At 42.3% G+C, this 17,600-nt stretch overlaps 1 protein-coding gene and 1 long non-coding RNA gene across 3 annotated transcripts in view; one reads left to right on the top strand and one right to left on the bottom strand.

Moving 5' to 3' along the window:
- Positions 1–17,600, bottom strand: part of LOC140134753 (uncharacterized) — a 51,478-nt gene that overhangs the window by 18,985 nt on the left and 14,893 nt on the right. The gene's annotated exons all lie outside the window — the stretch shown is intronic.
- Positions 272–13,448, top strand: FBLIM1 (filamin binding LIM protein 1). Its single transcript, XM_072155310.1, has 8 exons — positions 272–430; positions 4,107–4,311; positions 6,602–6,810; positions 7,155–7,284; positions 7,649–7,818; positions 9,989–10,167; positions 12,250–12,367; positions 12,491–13,448. Exons 2-8 carry the CDS (start codon positions 4,110–4,112, stop codon positions 12,599–12,601), a joined length of 1,119 nt encoding a protein of 372 aa, XP_072011411.1. The 5' UTR covers positions 272–430; positions 4,107–4,109; the 3' UTR covers positions 12,602–13,448.

Genomic DNA, 17,600 nt, shown 5'->3' with positions numbered 1-17,600 from the left:
AGTAGTAATAGTGCCCAGCCAGATGTTATAACACCCTGAACACGTAATATAGGGAAGGGGTCAGTGTATTCTCCTCCACACCCTTAGGCTCAGCAGGGATTGGAGCCAGGACGTGTGTGCGGGGCTATTTGCATAGGGACACACAGTGCACAGCACACACTATTATAATATCCCTCACTGCAGGCAGGTATAGGACAACCCTGCCTCCACCTTATATGGGAAACAAGGGCAGGAATGGGATGAGTATAGGGCAGGACTGGGAGGGTATAGGGGCAGGATTGGGAGGAGTGTGTGGGGGACTGGTGAGTGATGTCAGTAGAAGGCACTGACCCCTGTACAATACTCTGCAGGATCTGAGAGGCAGACACCGGGCGCCTATTGTTCTGAGGAGAGGGACCCTCATCCACCCAAACAACCCCGCAGCAGCCAGGTAGGATCTTTACCCTCAATAATCTGACTATATCAGACTCTGATGAACAACGCTTACATCCTATTGCTAACTTTAACTGTGGACAAATGAATTGTCAGCTCTTCGGCTCAGCACTGGTACATTGTGTTTTCAGCTACTTGTGCCCAATATGCCGAAGCAGCAATAACAGAGGAACCACAAATCCCAGCATGCCTTGCCAACCAATGCCCTGTCCTTTATAATTACACCCATGGACTGGGTAGTGGCAGGAGATCATTAACCAGTGCCCATCCATCCATGACTATGTCCAGCAATGTTTAACAGGGGCTCTGAGCTCCGCTAATCCAGGCCCAGGGAGCCCAGGACAAGTGTCTAGAGGAGAAGAGAACCGGACATGTAATATATCATCATCTCAAAGCAACTATTACATGATGGGCATTGTAGTCCCAGGTCTCACTCACTAACCTGACATCTATTCCTCCTGACTCGCCCTGCACATGCACACTCAGCTCATACAATGTGGAGAGGGGGATAAACATCTTATAAATAATGAATGATGAGGATTAGGCATAGTAAAGTCCAGTATGCCCAATCATGGTCTCCGCTGACATCTGCCATCAATAGAGAATAGGCTGAGGGTCAGACAAGTCTCATCTATCTGTATCTAACTGACCTTTAGATACGTTAGCTCAACAGACAGTAACACACATACCAGTATTAGATACAGTAGCTCAGTAGACTGTATCACTGCTTATATGATTGGATACATTAGCTGTAATTGTGAGGTTGGGATACAGGGGGTCGCTCAGTAGGCAGGATCACTCACAACAGGATAAGACACATAGCAGGTAACATAACATAACATGATAGGAGTAGATACAGCAACTAATAAGACAGTATTAGACTTGATATGATTAGATAAAGCAGCTCAGAAGACAGTATCACACATGACAGGCTCAGATACAGAATCAAACAGTGTTACAGTGTAACAGCAGAATGTATCAGAATGTTGTACAGCGCTACAGAATATGATGGTGCTATATAAATAAAGATTATTATTATTATAGAATGTAGCAATACATAGCTCAGCAGGCAGTAGAAGCTAATACATATGGGGTATCTCAGCAGGAGGTGCCATACCTTACAGCATTAGATACAGAGCAGACAGCATGACATATGATGGGATGAGATACACAGCTATTCATATATTGGGTGGTATCAGACACACAGCTACTCACTGAGTGTGACATATGATGGGATTAGATACATAGCTACTCACTGAGCATGACATACAATGGAATTAGATACACAGCTCCTCACAGAACATTAAATATGATGGGATTAGATACACAGCTCCTCATAGAGCAAGATATATGATGGGATTAGATACACAGCTCCTGACATAACATGACAGAACATGTTTATAACAGAACATGACGTATGATGGGATTAGATACACAGCTCCTCATAGAACATGACATATGATGTGATTAGATACACAGCTCCTCACAGAACATGACATATGATGGGATTAGATACACATCTACTCACAGAACATGACGTATGATGGGATTAGATACACAGCTAATCACAGAACATGACGTATGATGGGATTAGATACAAAGCTCCTCACAGAACATGACATATGATGGGATTAGATACACATTTTATCACAGAACATGATGTATGATGGGATTAGATACACAGCTCCTAAAAGAACATGACGTATGATGGGATTAGATATACGTCATGTTCTGTGATTAGCTGTGTATCTAATCCCATCATACGTCATGTTCTGTGATTAGCTATGTACCTAATCCCATCATATGTCATGTTCTGTGAGGAGCTGTGTATCTAATCCCATCATACCTCATGTTATGTGATTAGCTGTGTGATGGGATTAGATACACAGCTCCTCACAGAACATGACATATGATGGGATTAGATACACAGCTAATCACAGAAAATGATGTATGATGCGATTAGGTACATAGCTAATCACAGAACATGACGTATGATGGGATTAGATACACAGCTCCTAACAGAACATGACGAATGATGGGATTAGATACACAGCTCCTAACAGAACATGAGGTATGATGGGATTAGATACACAGCTCCTAACAGAACATGACGTATGATGGGATTAGATACACAGCTCCTAACAGAACATGAGGTATGATCGGATTAGATACACAGTTACTCACAGAACATGACGTAGATATTTAGCCAGCCTAAAATACATAGGGTCTCTCAGCAGCAGGTGTGATACAGAACATACAGGATGAGATACAGCAGCTCAGCTTCAGGTAACCAGGAGAAGATAATCTTATTTGAAGGCTAATAATTTACTAGGGGTTTATGGATGATTGGCCCCAGGAATAAATGTATCTGGTGGGTCCAAGGACCCCACTTGTGGTACTGTGCAGTATATACTGTGTATACAGGGTGTGTGGATATTTACACCTCTGACTCCTCTGTATATTTTCCTTCGGATGAGATAATTATCATTGTTCTGTATGTGGGGGCAGATACGGTAATTAGCCGGGTCCTGGAGGTAAGGAACCAGACGGTAATGAGTTTCCTTCCTGACACTTTGATGACTGTTTATAATTTTTGGATGTCAGTGATTGTTTCCAGGCCGCCCAGGGGGTTCACATATATATTATATGTCATTCACATTGTCATCTATGGTGCTGGTGTATACCTTCTATATATACAGAATAATGAGGTGCACGATAGATAAGAGAAGAAGCCAGAGACACATAGGGGAAAGTTATTGTTACCCCCTACACCACTTTATGGCCTAAAAATTCAAAACAATTTTGCTGCAAAATATAAAGAGCATTTTTAGGGAACAAAGGTTCTCCTCCTTCATTATCGCTTGCCTCAGCTGATCAATAACTCTAATAAATTATTTAAAGGGGAATGCTCCATTGCACACACCCAGGATGTACCGTACATCTATAGAGGATTATTAGAGGATTAATAACACCCCCCCCCCCCAGTTCTATCCTTAATTTTGTGACCATGTTCCATATTTTCAACTAAGATGCTCGTATAAATACAGGGTATTTCCATCTGAAGACTGAGGTGTGATTGGAATGGTGCTGTATTTTGGACCTTTGCTCAACTTCTTAAGAAACTTATAAGAAATCCCTTATAGTCTCCTGTAATAGGCATTGTGTATGATGGCCTGGATGGGCAGCACTGGGGCCCCTCATACACCTGAGGGGCCCCGTGGAAGTAATACAGGTGTCACAAGGCAAAGGTCATATGTTGTGGTGACAAGCGGGATGTCGTGGTTTCCACCCACAATAAACAAACGCACGCCCTGGCACACCCCGCAGTATATACACCAGTGCCAAGATCACAGAGCGGGGCACACAGGGGCCACCACCGCTGTCTGTAGGTACAGATGCTCTTCAGGCACAAATATTTATCTTTATTTGAATAAAACTTTCTAATAGACTTTGTGTTTCAATTCAGAACTTTTTTCAAGACCTCATCTAGCTGTCAGTGAATGGAAACACTCCTGCTTCAGCAATTTCCAGAACCTAAATCCCTCAGTAACACAAATCTCTCTCCTGACGGCTTGTTACAATGTATCACACCATGAAGATTCCATATAAGTGTTTGAGGTTTGTTTTATGATACAGTTGAATCTTAATCAGCGCTATATGTTGTTTCCTGGCAGGAGATGTCCAGCAAGCGCATGGTGTCGTCTGTTCAGATCACATTAGCTCCTCCATGGCGAGCAGAACTTTCAAGACAGACCCAAACCCAACCCAAGAATACGGAACCGGAGCAGATGAGGTCGGAGTCTCCTCCTGAAGTGGTTCCAAGCCTCAGACTTCATCATAATGACCCTTGGTCAGACCAAGAGGATCTTCAGAACGGAGGTAAAGTCCATTCATTTCTGTAGGATATAACATTCAGCCAGGGATAAGTAAAAGGATTTTCATAAACCTATCTGATCCTACAGTATATATATATATATATATATATATATATATATATATATATATATATACAGACGGCCCCCTACTTAAGAACACTCGACTTACATACAACCCCTAGTTACAAACGGACCTCTGGAAATTGGTAATTTATTGTACTTTAGTCCTAGGCTACAATAATCAGCTATAACAGTTATCAGAGGTGTCTGTAATGAAGCTTTATTGTTAATCCTGGTTCTTATGACAACCCAACATTTTAAAAATCCAATTGTCACAGAGACCAAAAAAAAAGTTCTGGTTGGGATTACAATGATAAAATATACAGTTCCGACTTACATACAAATTCAACTTAAGAACAAACCTACAGACCCTATATTGTATGTAACCCGGGGACTGCCTGTATATATATCTATGTGTAACTAATCCTAGTAACTCCCTGTAAGTCAGGGTACCTTGATTTAGTAATCTTATACATCAGTGTAGTGCTGGTCAGTCCGGGGAGGGTGAAATTCATCTGGAGGACAAGCAGTGGTCCCAATTGTTTCAAACTCCACATAAACAAGACATTTGTATTGTATCTACCCCACATAGAAATTCCAGGAATTTACCCCCCTCCTTTCATCTGGCCCAGGGCTGCCTGGATTGTCAACAATATATAATGGGGAGGGGGTGCAAAGCCCAAGGTAACCAGTCAATCGGCAGATCAATATCTTCTCCTCGTCTGCTTATCAATGTCATACAATGAGGTGTCCTGCTTGTAGAGCTCTTGCCGTAACTGCACAGAATACAATGGTTCCCTATTCGGAGTAAAATATATGGCGGTGGTACACTACTCATGTCCTCTATCTAGATATATTTTATTGTCAGGCTTTGGGAGCAGTAGTATGATAAATACTATGGACCGCATTCACACATGGGGTATTCGTTGTACATTCTTCACAAATATGTATACATTGAAAAAACAAAATTATCTAAATTATATAGCAACTACAGTTTCATATTTATTTGCATGCATAGTGACGGCAGGGATATACAATTATGTTTGCATATAGTGAATGCAGGAATATATATATTTATTGTGCAGGTATACATTTAAGTGTGCGTATAGTGACTGCAAGGACATATATTTATGTGCTCGGTAAATTCACTACAGGTATATATTTATGTGTGCGTATAGTGATGGCAGGGATATAAGATAAGATAATCCTTTATTAGTCCCACCCGTGGGAAATTCACATATATATTTATGTGTTCTGTATATTCAATGTGGGTATATATTAATTTGTGTGTATAGTGACTGCAGGGATATATATTTATGTGCTCTGTATATTCACTGTAGGTATATATTTATGTGTGCGTATAGTGACTGCAGGGATACATATTTATGTGCTCTGTATATATAATGTAGGTATATATTTTTGTGTTCTGTATAGTGACTGCAGGATATATTTATGTGCTCTATATATTCAATGCAGGTATATATTTATGTGTGCGTATAGTGATGGCAGGGATATATATGTATGCACTCTGTATATATACTGAGAGTATATATTTATGTGTTTATAGTGACTGCAGGGATATATATTTATGTGCTCTGTATATATAATGTAGGTATATATTTATGTGTGCGGTATAGTGACTGCAGGGATATATATTTATGTGCTCTGTATATTCACTGCAGCTACTGTACATATTTATGTGTGTATAAAGTGATGGCAGGGATATATATTTATGTGCGCTGTATATTCACTGTGTATATATATTTATGTGTGCAATATAGTGCTCACAGTGATGTATATACACTGCAGGTATATATTTCACACAAAGGGTATTCATTGTACTTTTCTTTAAAGTACATATACATTGGAAAACTGAGTTCAATACATTAATGGGCAGACTGGAGGACCTGCTGCAGAGAAGGAACCTCAGTAGGTTTTTGCCTTACTTGGAACTGCCCTCCTTCTTAGATCAGGACCCTGCAAGAGGGAGTATAGTCAGGAATATTACATCACACATTCCTCACATCTGATAAGATCTCTATGCAAACACTTCTACAGAAATTCCAGTAACTAAACAACTTTCTTTCAGCATTCGCCCACCTCATGCCTCTCCTAATGACCTATTGCAGATACCTGGGGCCTTTGTCATGACGGTGGGGCCTGACACCAGGATGTGCCTGAGGCTTTCTAGTAGAAGTGAAATATTTAATAACAATTTGTCTTTTTCTCTTTAGAGCTCCCAGCATTTCCTCCAACATTTATTGATGAATTCCCTGCCACGGATGATTGTCTCAGCCCAGACCTTCCACCTCCACCCCCTCCACCTCCAGTTATGCCACTGTCTCCTAAACGTGTCCCCTTAGATCCTGCCCCAGCTCCTATACCGGACTCTTTAAGTTTGGAGTTACAGAAACTGGAACTTACACGACCTCCTTCTTCCCAGGTAACTGCATGCCCACTAGCATTGTCGTAACCCTATTACAGGTGACTTCAGAGCTGCATTCACAATTCTGCTGACACTTGGAGAGCATCATTTAATGCACCGCAACAAAACATACTTTGTCCATAAGTGTTCAGAAGGGACATGTGAAGTCTTGTGGCCTCCAGCTCTGGGTGCAAATGGATCCTAAAGTCATAAATCTGATTCATTAACTGTCCATTGTCTCCATGGACAATACACAATTGCTGTCCATGCCTGATGCAAAATATTGAGTGAGAGATCACTGTCCTATATAGATTACATAAGATATGTACAAGTTACTCAACTTTTACTCTTGTTAAATACAGAAACCAGTGACGCCTCAATCGCCCATGGCTGTAAAACCCCCATCCATGACCAATAAACAACAAAAAAGAGAGGAAACCGCTCCAGGGAAGCAAAATGTGAACGGCTACAGAGGGAAGCAGGAGAGCCCAGGTACGGTGGTGAGATCTGTCTGCACATTCCTATAACGTAATGCAATTTCCTCAAGCAGGGAGCGCCAGGAGGGACAAGCCGAGGCAGCTGTGCCTGGCAGCCTGACATTATATCAGAAGGCTTAATTCCATTTTTAACATTAAGGGGTTGGCACACAAAAATATTTCTCACCTATACAAATGGTCCGGGTCCTATTCCTCTCATTTGAATGCATGCACCCCCCCCCCCCCAAGAGTAGAGTCTTTAGATGTTGGACCACTGACTGTTCAAATACAGGATGTGGGACCCCCATTCTTGGGGTTACTGAGGGTAATTCAACTCATGACCTTCTTCTACATTGTGTTTCTTTTCTTTTCTGCTTTAGACATTTGTGCCTTCTGCCATAAAACCATCCTCCCCAACGTCGCCACCATCGAGGCCATGAAGAAGCAGTATCACGCCAGCTGCTTCACCTGCCGAAAGTGTCACCGGCTCCTGGCCGGGCAGATGTACTATCAGAAAGATGGAAAGCCTATCTGTGACTACTGCTATAAGGTACAGTCCTCTAATACTTTATAATAGACTTTGTGGTTTTATCTGAAGTCAGTCTTATATCATCCAGGTATTTGGTATTACTGGTCCGGGCCTGACAGGCTTTTATTATGATAAAGATACCGTTTTACACATCGGCAGATCACAAAGGATTAGATACAGTATCATACAGGATAGGACTAGATAAAGTTTTACACCTGAAAGGCTTAAACATGTGGAAAGTTTAGATACAATGATATATCAAACAGTATCAAAGAGTATCACTCATATCGGGTTTAGATACAATGACATATCAAACAGTATCACACATATCAAGTTTAGATACAATAATATATAAAATAGTATCACACATATCAGGTTTAGATACAATGACATATAAAACAGTATCACACATATCGGGTTTAGATACAATGACATGTAAAACAGTATCACACATATCGGGTTTAGATACAATGACATATAAAACAGTATCACACATATCAGGTTTAGATACAATGATATATAAAACAGTATCACACATCAGGTTTAGATACAATGACATATCAAACAGTATCACACATATCGGGTTTAGATACAATGACATATCAAACAGTATCACACATATCGGGTTTAGATACAATGACATATCAAACAGTATCACACATATCGGGTTTAAATACAATGACATATCAAACAGTATCACACATATCGGGTTTAGATACAATGACATATCACACAGTATCACACATATCGGGTTTAGATACAATGACATATCAAACAGTATCACACATATCAGGTTTAGATACAATGACATATCACACAGTATCACACATATCAGGTTTAGATACAATGACATATCACACAGTATCACACATATCGGGTTTAGATACAATGACATATCACACAGTATCACACATATCGGGTTTAGATACAATGACATATCACACAGTATCACACATATCGGGTTTAGATACAATGACATATCACACAGTATCACACATATCAGGTTTAGATACAATGACATATCACACAGTATCACACATATCGGGTTTAGATACAATGACATATCACACAGTATCACACATATCGGGTTTAGATACAATGACATATCACACAGTATCACACATATCGGGTTTAGATACAATGACATATCACACAGTATCACACATATCGGGTTTAGATACAATGACATATCACACAGTATCACACATATCGGGTTTAGATACAATGACATATCAAACAGTATCACAGACATCTGGTTTAGGTACAATGACATCACTCAGTATCAGACATATCTGGCTTAGATACATTGGCACAATAGAGAGTATTATGCAGTATAGGATTAGATACAGCTGTCTTTTCAAGACAGTATCACACACGGCAGGCTTAGATTCAGCGCCTCAGTAGCCGGTATCACATAGGAGAGGATTACATAATAGAGCTCAGAAGTTGGTTTTACACTTAACAAGCTTAGATACCAGGCAATTTTAGATACGCTGCCGCAGCAAACGGTGGCTGCTGTAGAACAGCAGACAGTATCATATGTAATAAGATTAGATACATGGCTTAGTAGTTTGTTTCACACACAATATATGATACCATAGGTTTAATATCACACCAGAGGCTTGGATACGGTGATATAGCAGTATCACACATGGCAGGACTGAATACTGTATGATCAGCACGTTTTCCTCTCTTTGATGTGACACTGTCTGGCACTGTGCTAGGTCACCGCTCGCGGTCATGCCCGCTCACAGTCTTTTGTACGGCAGGATTAGTGTGTTTGTCATGTTGTGTAAACTCCAGATACTTCCATTGTCTTCTCTGGATTTTATCTTTTGTCTGCCAAACAATGAGTAATTGAAAGGATGTAAACAGCCGGGGAAAGGGATGAGGCAGAAAAAAAGCTCATGTACATCTTCGTATTCTTTCCATTTTAATATAAAAATTTGTGATAATTGAGTAAATCGGGATTTTTACCCATTTTATCACGGGATGAAAGATTGTAAACCAAGCACAACAACATACAGACATATTGGTTTACGATTCTTGATCTGGTGATAGATGTCCTTTAAGGAAGTTACAAAATCTATAAATGGAGCAAATGAAATGTAGATTATTTATTTTAGCTGTGCTGGGAAGTGGGCATTGATCCAAACAGGAAAGCAGTAAATTTAGTTTTGTGTCTTTCTAGGAAACATTGGAGAAGTGCGCCAAGTGTCAGACCCTGATCCTGCAGCACATAGTCCGTGCACTGGGTAACGGGTACCACCCCGAATGCTTCACCTGTGTCGTGTGTAACCGGACCATCGCTGATGAGAGTTTCGCTGTGGATGAGTACAACGACGTCCACTGTGCAGAGGATTATTACAAGTACGGGCTACAGGGAACGCAAACTATATTAGATATGGTGTGCCGAGTATTGGGACACATTATATATGTGATACATTATATGGTGTGCTGGGTAGTAGGATTGTATATAGGATACATCATATGATGTGCTGGGTAGTGGGATTGTATATAGGATACATTATATGGTGTGCTGGGTAGTAGGATTGTATATAGGATACATTATATGGTGTGCTGGGTAGTAGGATTGTATATAGGATACATTATATGGTGTGCTGGGTAGTAGGATTGTATATAGGATACATTATATGGTGTGCTGGGTAGTAGGATTGTATATAGGATACATTATATGGTGTGCTGGGTAGTAGGATTGTATACAGGATACATTATATGGTGTGCTGGGTAGTAGGATTGTATATAGGATACATTATATGGTGTGCTGGGTAGTGGGATTGTATATAGGATACATTATATGGTGTGCTGGGTAGTGGGATTGTATATAGGATACATTATATGGTGTGCTGGGTAGTAGGATTGTATACAGGATACATTATATGGTGTGCTAGGTAGTAGGATTGTATACAGGATACATTATATGGTGTGCTGGGTAGTGGGATTGTATATAGGATACATTATATGGTGTGCTAGGTAGTAGGATTGTATATAGGATACATTATATGGTGTGCTGTGTAGTAGGATTATATATAGGATACATTATATGGTGTGCTGGGTAGTAGGATTGTATACAGGATACATTATATGGTGTGCTGGGTAGTAGGATTATATAGCAGTGATGGCTAACCTTTTAGAGTCCGAGTGCCCAAACTACAACATAGACCCGCTTATTTATCGCAAAGTGCCAACACAGAAATGTAATTTGTGATTTATACTCACTTCTCTGTCACAGTTTTCATTGATACCAGCCCCTGAGGACACCAATAAAGCAGAAAATAGTCCCAGGTACAGCTGTCACTTTAAAATAGCTCTGTGCACAGTAAGTCCTGGGCTGTCTGGGACTGCAGGAAGATACCTGGAGTGATCCCTGGTGATGGCCTGAGTGCCCACAGAAAGGGCTCTGAGTGCCACCTCTGGCACCAGTGCCATAGGTTAGCCATCACTGATATATAGGATACATTATATGGTGTGCTGGGTAGTGGGATTGTATGTAGGATACATTATATGGTGTGCTGGGTAGTAGGATTGTATATAGGATACATTATATGGTGTGCTGGGTAGTAGGATTGTATGTAGAATACATTATATGGTGTGCTGGGTAGTAGGATTGTATGTAGGATACATTATATGGTGTGCTGGGTAGTAGGATTGTATATAGGATACATTATATGGTGTGCTGGGTAGTGGGATTGTATATAGGATACATTATATGGTGTGCTGGGTAGTAGGATTACAGATAGGATACATTATATGGTGTGCTGGGTAGTAGGATTGTATGTAGGATACATTATATGGTGTGCTGGGTAGTAGGATTGTATGTAGAATACATTATATGGTGTGCTGGGTAGTAGGATTGTATATAGGATACATTATATGGTGTGCTGGGTAGTAGGATTGTATGTAGAATACATTATATGGTGTGCTGGGTAGTAGGATTGTATGTAGGATACATTATATGGTGTGCTGGGTAGTAGGATTATATATAGGATACATTATATGGTGTGCTGGGTAGTAGGATTGTATGTAGGATACATTATATGGTGTGCTGGGTAGTAGGATTATATATAGGATACATTATATGGTGTGCTGGGTAGTAGGATTGTATATAGGATACATTATATGGTGTGCTGGGTAGTAGGATTATATATAGGATACATTATATGGTGTGCTGGGTAGTAGGATTGTATGTAGGATACATTATATGGTGTGCTGGGTAGTAGGATTATATATAGGATACATTATATGGTGTGCTGGGTAGTAGGATTGTATATAGGATACATTATATGGTGTGCTGGGTAGTGGGGTTATATAAAGCATAAATTATACATTGTATATGAATAGTTGGCTCATATATGATACATTATAGGGTTGTTGCAGTTATATGCCATACATTATAGTGACATTAAACATACATTGTATTTTTCCGTACAGGAAATACGCACCGATTTGTTATTCTTGTCAAGGACCCATCATTCCTAAAAACGGACAGGATTCCTATAAGATTGAATGCATGGGGCACAGCTACCATGAGAACTGCTATCGCTGTGAGGTGGGTATTCTCAGGGGGTCATGTAACTGGCAGAGTCTGGGAAAGCTGGGTTGCATTGTGATGTTTTGGGGGTATGTGCTGCGCTCCAGGTCTTTCTCACTAGTCTCCTGTATTTTATACCAGAAATGCCAAGTTCTGCTATCGCTGGAGCCCACGGACAGCGGCTGCTTCCCCTTCCATGACCATTTACTATGCAAGTCCTGTCACCTGTCATGGAAAAGTGAGGTGTCCTAGCCCGAGCAGTGACCTACATCTACATCTACATCCACCCAAAATCCTGATGTCCGGACTTCTTCATCATTTTTGCAACCGGTGAAGACAAGCAGCCCTGTAATGGATGTAACATGGGAAGGAAGGGGCTCCATGTGGCACATTTCCAAACATTTCATGGAATTTGGACCTTATCCACCCGCACCTTAATATAGACTGTGCAGATTGTATGGAGCGCCGGCGTCTCTTCACATATCTCATGTGTCCGCACGTCCTGTACGTGTCAGTGAGAGATACAAAGTGACCTGACTGGATTGTTGTGTTATCACACGTAGGGGGCAGTGTTCTGTCCTGGGATCAGTCTGATAACACAGACGTGTTACTACCCTGTTTCCCCTAAAATAAGACATCCCCCGAAAGTAAGACCTAGTACAAGTTTGTTCAGGCTTAGAAATATAAGGCCTCCCCTGAAAATAAGACCTAGCGGCCACCATTGCAGCGGCTCCCCCCACGTCACACACTAGTATTAGGAAATCTTTTAGATGTTGCAGAAGGTTGTGACATGGGGATATGAAGGATAAGAAGGGTCATTTACGGAAATAATTTTTACTAAATATGAGAGATTGGGGGCAATGATTCTAATAGAAATGGAGCCAAAAGAAATACAGCATGAAATTCAGAGTTTGGAGAGTCATAAGGATGTAAGAGAAATTGATTTTTTTTGTTCAACGATAAATGTAAATTCTTGTTCATGGAAAAATAAGACATCCCCTGAAAATAAGACCTAGTGCCTCTTTAGGAGCAAAATTTAATATAAGACACTGTCTTATTTTCGGGGAAACAGGGTATGTATATCATTTATGCTTAGAATATATGTGTTAGATATCTGGAAAACTCTTATGTCATTTTTTTTTACAAACATTTAAGATATCTGAAAAAAAAAAAACAAATACAATATTTTATAGTAACTGGTAACACACAGGAGGAGGTTTTATAAAGCAGCAGATACACACAGGATGAAATCATGTAGCAGCAGATACACACAGGACGAGGTCATGTAGCAGCAGATACACACAGGACGAGGTCATGTAGCAGCAGATACACACAGGACGAGGTCATGTAGCAGCAGATACACACAGGACGAGGTCATGTAGCAGCAGATACACACAGGATGAAATCATGTAGCAGCAGATACACACAGGATGAGGTCATGTAGCAGCAGATACACACAGGATGAAATCATGTAGCAGCAGATACACACAGGATGAAATCATGTAGCAGCAGATACACACAGGATGAGGTCATGTAGCAGCAGATACACACAGGACGAGGTCATGTAGCAGCAGATACACACAGGACGAGGTCATGTAGCAGCAGATACACACAGGATGAAATCATGTAGCAGCAGATACACACAGGATGAGGTCATGTAGCAGCAGATACACACAGGATGAAATCATGTAGCAGCAGATACACACAGGAGGAGGTCATGTAGCAGCAGATACACACAGGACGAGGTCATGTAGCAGCAGATACACACAGGATGAGGTCATGTAGCAGCAGATACACACAGGATGAGGTCATGTAGCAGCAGATACACACAGGACGAGGTCATGTAGTAGCGGATACACACAGGATGAGGTCATGTAGCAGCAGATACACACAGGATGAGGTCATGTAGCAGCAGATACACACAGGACGGGGTCATGTAGCAGCAGATACACACAGGATGAGGTCATGTAGCAGCAGATAAACACAGGACGAGGTCATGTAGCAGCAGATACACACAGGATGAGGTCATGTAGCAGCAGATACACACAGGACGGGGTCATGTAGCAGCAGATACACACAGGATGAGGTCATGTAGCAGAAGATACACACAGGACGAGGTCATGTAGTAGCGGATACACACAGGATGAGGTCATGTAGCAGCAGATACACACAGGACGAGGTCATGTAGTAGCGGATACACACAGGACGAGGTCATGTAGCAGCAGATACACACAGGACGAGGTCATGTAGCAGCAGATACACACAGGATGAGGTCATGTAGCAGCAGATACACACAGGACGGGGTCATGTAGCAGCAGATACACACAGGATGAGGTCATGTAGCAGCAGATACACACAGGATAAGGTCATGTAACAGCAGATACACACAGGAGGAGGTTTTATAAAGCAGCGGATACACAGTAGATGACGTCACAGCAGCAGATACACACAGGATGAGGTCATGTAGCAGAAGATACACACAGGATGAGGTCATGTAGTAGCGGGTACACCCAGGACGAGGTCATGTAGCAGCAGATATACACAGGACGAGGTCATGTAGCAGCAGATACACACAGGATGAGGTCATGTAACAGCAGATACACACAGGATGAGGTCATGTAGCAGCAGATACACACAGGACGAGGTCATGTAGCAGCAGATACACACAGGACGAGGTCATGTAGCCGCAGATACACACAGGATGAGGTCATGTAACAGCAGATACACACAGGACGAGGTCATGTAGCAGCGGATACACACAGGACGAGGTCATGTAGTAGCGGATACACACAGGATGAGGTCATGTAGCAGCAGATACACACAGGATGAGGTCATGTAGCAGCAGATACACACAGGACGGGGTCATGTAGCAGCAGATACACACAGGATGAGGTCATGTAGCAGCAGATACACACAGGACGAGGTCATGTAGCAGCAGATACACACAGGATGAGGTCATGTAGCAGCAGATACACACAGGACGGGGTCATGTAGCAGCAGATACACACAGGATGAGGTCATGTAGCAGCAGATACACACAGGATAAGGTCATGTAACAGCAGATACACACAGGAGGAGGTTTTATAAAGCAGCAGATACACACAGGATGAAATCATGTAGCAGCAGATACACACAGGACGAGGTCATGTAGCAGCAGATACACACAGGATGAAATCATGTAGCAGCAGATACACACAGGACGAGGTCATGTAGCAGCAGATACACACAGGATGAAATCATGTAGCAGCAGATACACACAGGATGAGGTCATGTAGCAGCAGATACACACAGGATGAGGTCATGTAGTAGCAGATACACACAGGACGAGGTCATGTAGTAGCGGATACACACAGGACGAGGTCATGTAGCAGCAGATACACACAGGATGAGGTCATGTAGCAGCAGATACACACAGGACGGGGTCATGTAGCAGCAGATACACACAGGATGAGGTCATGTAGCAGCAGATACACACAGGATAAGGTCATGTAACAGCAGATACACACAGGAGGAGGTTTTATAAAGCAGCGGATACACAGTAGATGACGTCACAGCAGCAGATACACACAGGATGAGGTCATGTAGCAGAAGATACACACAGGATGAGGTCATGTAGTAGCGGGTACACCCAGGACGAGGTCATGTAGCAGCAGATATACACAGGACGAGGTCATGTAGCAGCAGATACACACAGGATGAGGTCATGTAGCAGCAGATACACACAGGATGAGGTCATGTAGCAGCAGATACACACAGGATGAGGTCATGTAGCAGCAGATACACACAGGATGAGGTCATGTAGCAGCAGATACACACAGGACGAGGTCATGTAGTAGCGGATACACACAGGATGAGGTCATGTAGCAGCAGATACACACAGGACGAGGTCATGTAGTAGCGGATACACACAGGACGAGGTCATGTAGCAGCAGATACACACAGGACGAGGTCATGTAGCAGCAGATACACACAGGATGAGGTCATGTAGCAGCAGATACACACAGGACGGGGTCATGTAGCAGCAGATACACACAGGATGAGGTCATGTAGCAGCAGATACACACAGGATAAGGTCATGTAACAGCAGATACACACAGGAGGAGGTTTTATAAAGCAGCGGATACACAGTAGATGACGTCACAGCAGCAGATACACACAGGATGAGGTCATGTAGCAGAAGATACACACAGGATGAGGTCATGTAGTAGCGGGTACACCCAGGACGAGGTCATGTAGCAGCAGATATACACAGGACGAGGTCATGTAGCAGCAGATACACACAGGATGAGGTCATGTAACAGCAGATACACACAGGATGAGGTCATGTAGCAGCAGATACACACAGGACGAGGTCATGTAGCAGCAGATACACACAGGACGAGGTCATGTAGCCGCAGATACACACAGGATGAGGTCATGTAACAGCAGATACACACAGGACGAGGTCATGTAGCAGCGGATACACACAGGACGAGGTCATGTAGCAGCAGATACACACAGGACGAGGTCATGTAGCAGCAGATACACACAGGACGAGGTCATGTAGCAGCAGATACACACAGGACGAGGTCATGTAGCAGGAGATACACACAGGACGAGGTCATGTAGCAGCAGATACACACAGGACGAGGTCATGTAGCAGCAGATACACACAGGACGAGGTCATGTAGCAGCAGATACACACAGGATGAGGTCATGTAGCAGCAGATACACACAGGACGAGGTCATGTAGCAGCAGATACACACAGGACGGGGTCATGTAGCAGCAGATACACACAGGATGAGGTCATGTAGCAGCAGATACACACAGGATAAGGTCATGTAACAGCAGATACACACAGGAGGAGGTTTTATAAAGCAGCGGATACACAGTAGATGACGTCACAGCAGCAGATACACACAGGATGAGGTCATGTAGCAGAAGATACACACAGGATGAGGTCATGTAGTAGCGGGTACACCCAGGACGAGGTCATGTAGCAGCAGATATACACAGGACGAGGTCATGTAGCAGCAGATATACACAGGACGAGGTCATGTAGCAGCAGATACACACAGGATGAGGTCATGTAACAGCAGATACACACAGGATGAGGTCATGTAGCAGCAGATACACACAGGATGAGGTCATGTAGCAGCAGATACACACAGGATGAGGTCATGTAGCAGCAGATACACACAGGATGAGGTCATGTAGCAGCAGATACACACAGGACGAGGTCATGTAGTAGCGGATACACACAGGATGAGG

Source organism: Engystomops pustulosus, chromosome 6 (genome assembly GCF_040894005.1).
Source record: "Engystomops pustulosus chromosome 6, aEngPut4.maternal, whole genome shotgun sequence".
Classification (NCBI taxonomy): Eukaryota; Metazoa; Chordata; class Amphibia; order Anura; family Leptodactylidae; genus Engystomops; species Engystomops pustulosus.
Note: the sequence above shows the minus strand (reverse complement) of the source record. Positions and strands in the feature narration are given on the sequence as shown.

Coding starts and splice junctions, on each gene's coding strand:
- FBLIM1 (XM_072155310.1), top strand. CDS start 4,110: ATGTCCAGCAAGCGCATGGTGTCGTCTGTTCAGATCACATTAGCTCCT. Junction 6,811..7,154: donor CACGACCTCCTTCTTCCCAG/GTAACTGCATGC, acceptor TGTTAAATACAG/AAACCAGTGACGCCTCAATC. Junction 7,819..9,988: donor TCTGTGACTACTGCTATAAG/GTACAGTCCTCT, acceptor GTGTCTTTCTAG/GAAACATTGGAGAAGTGCGC.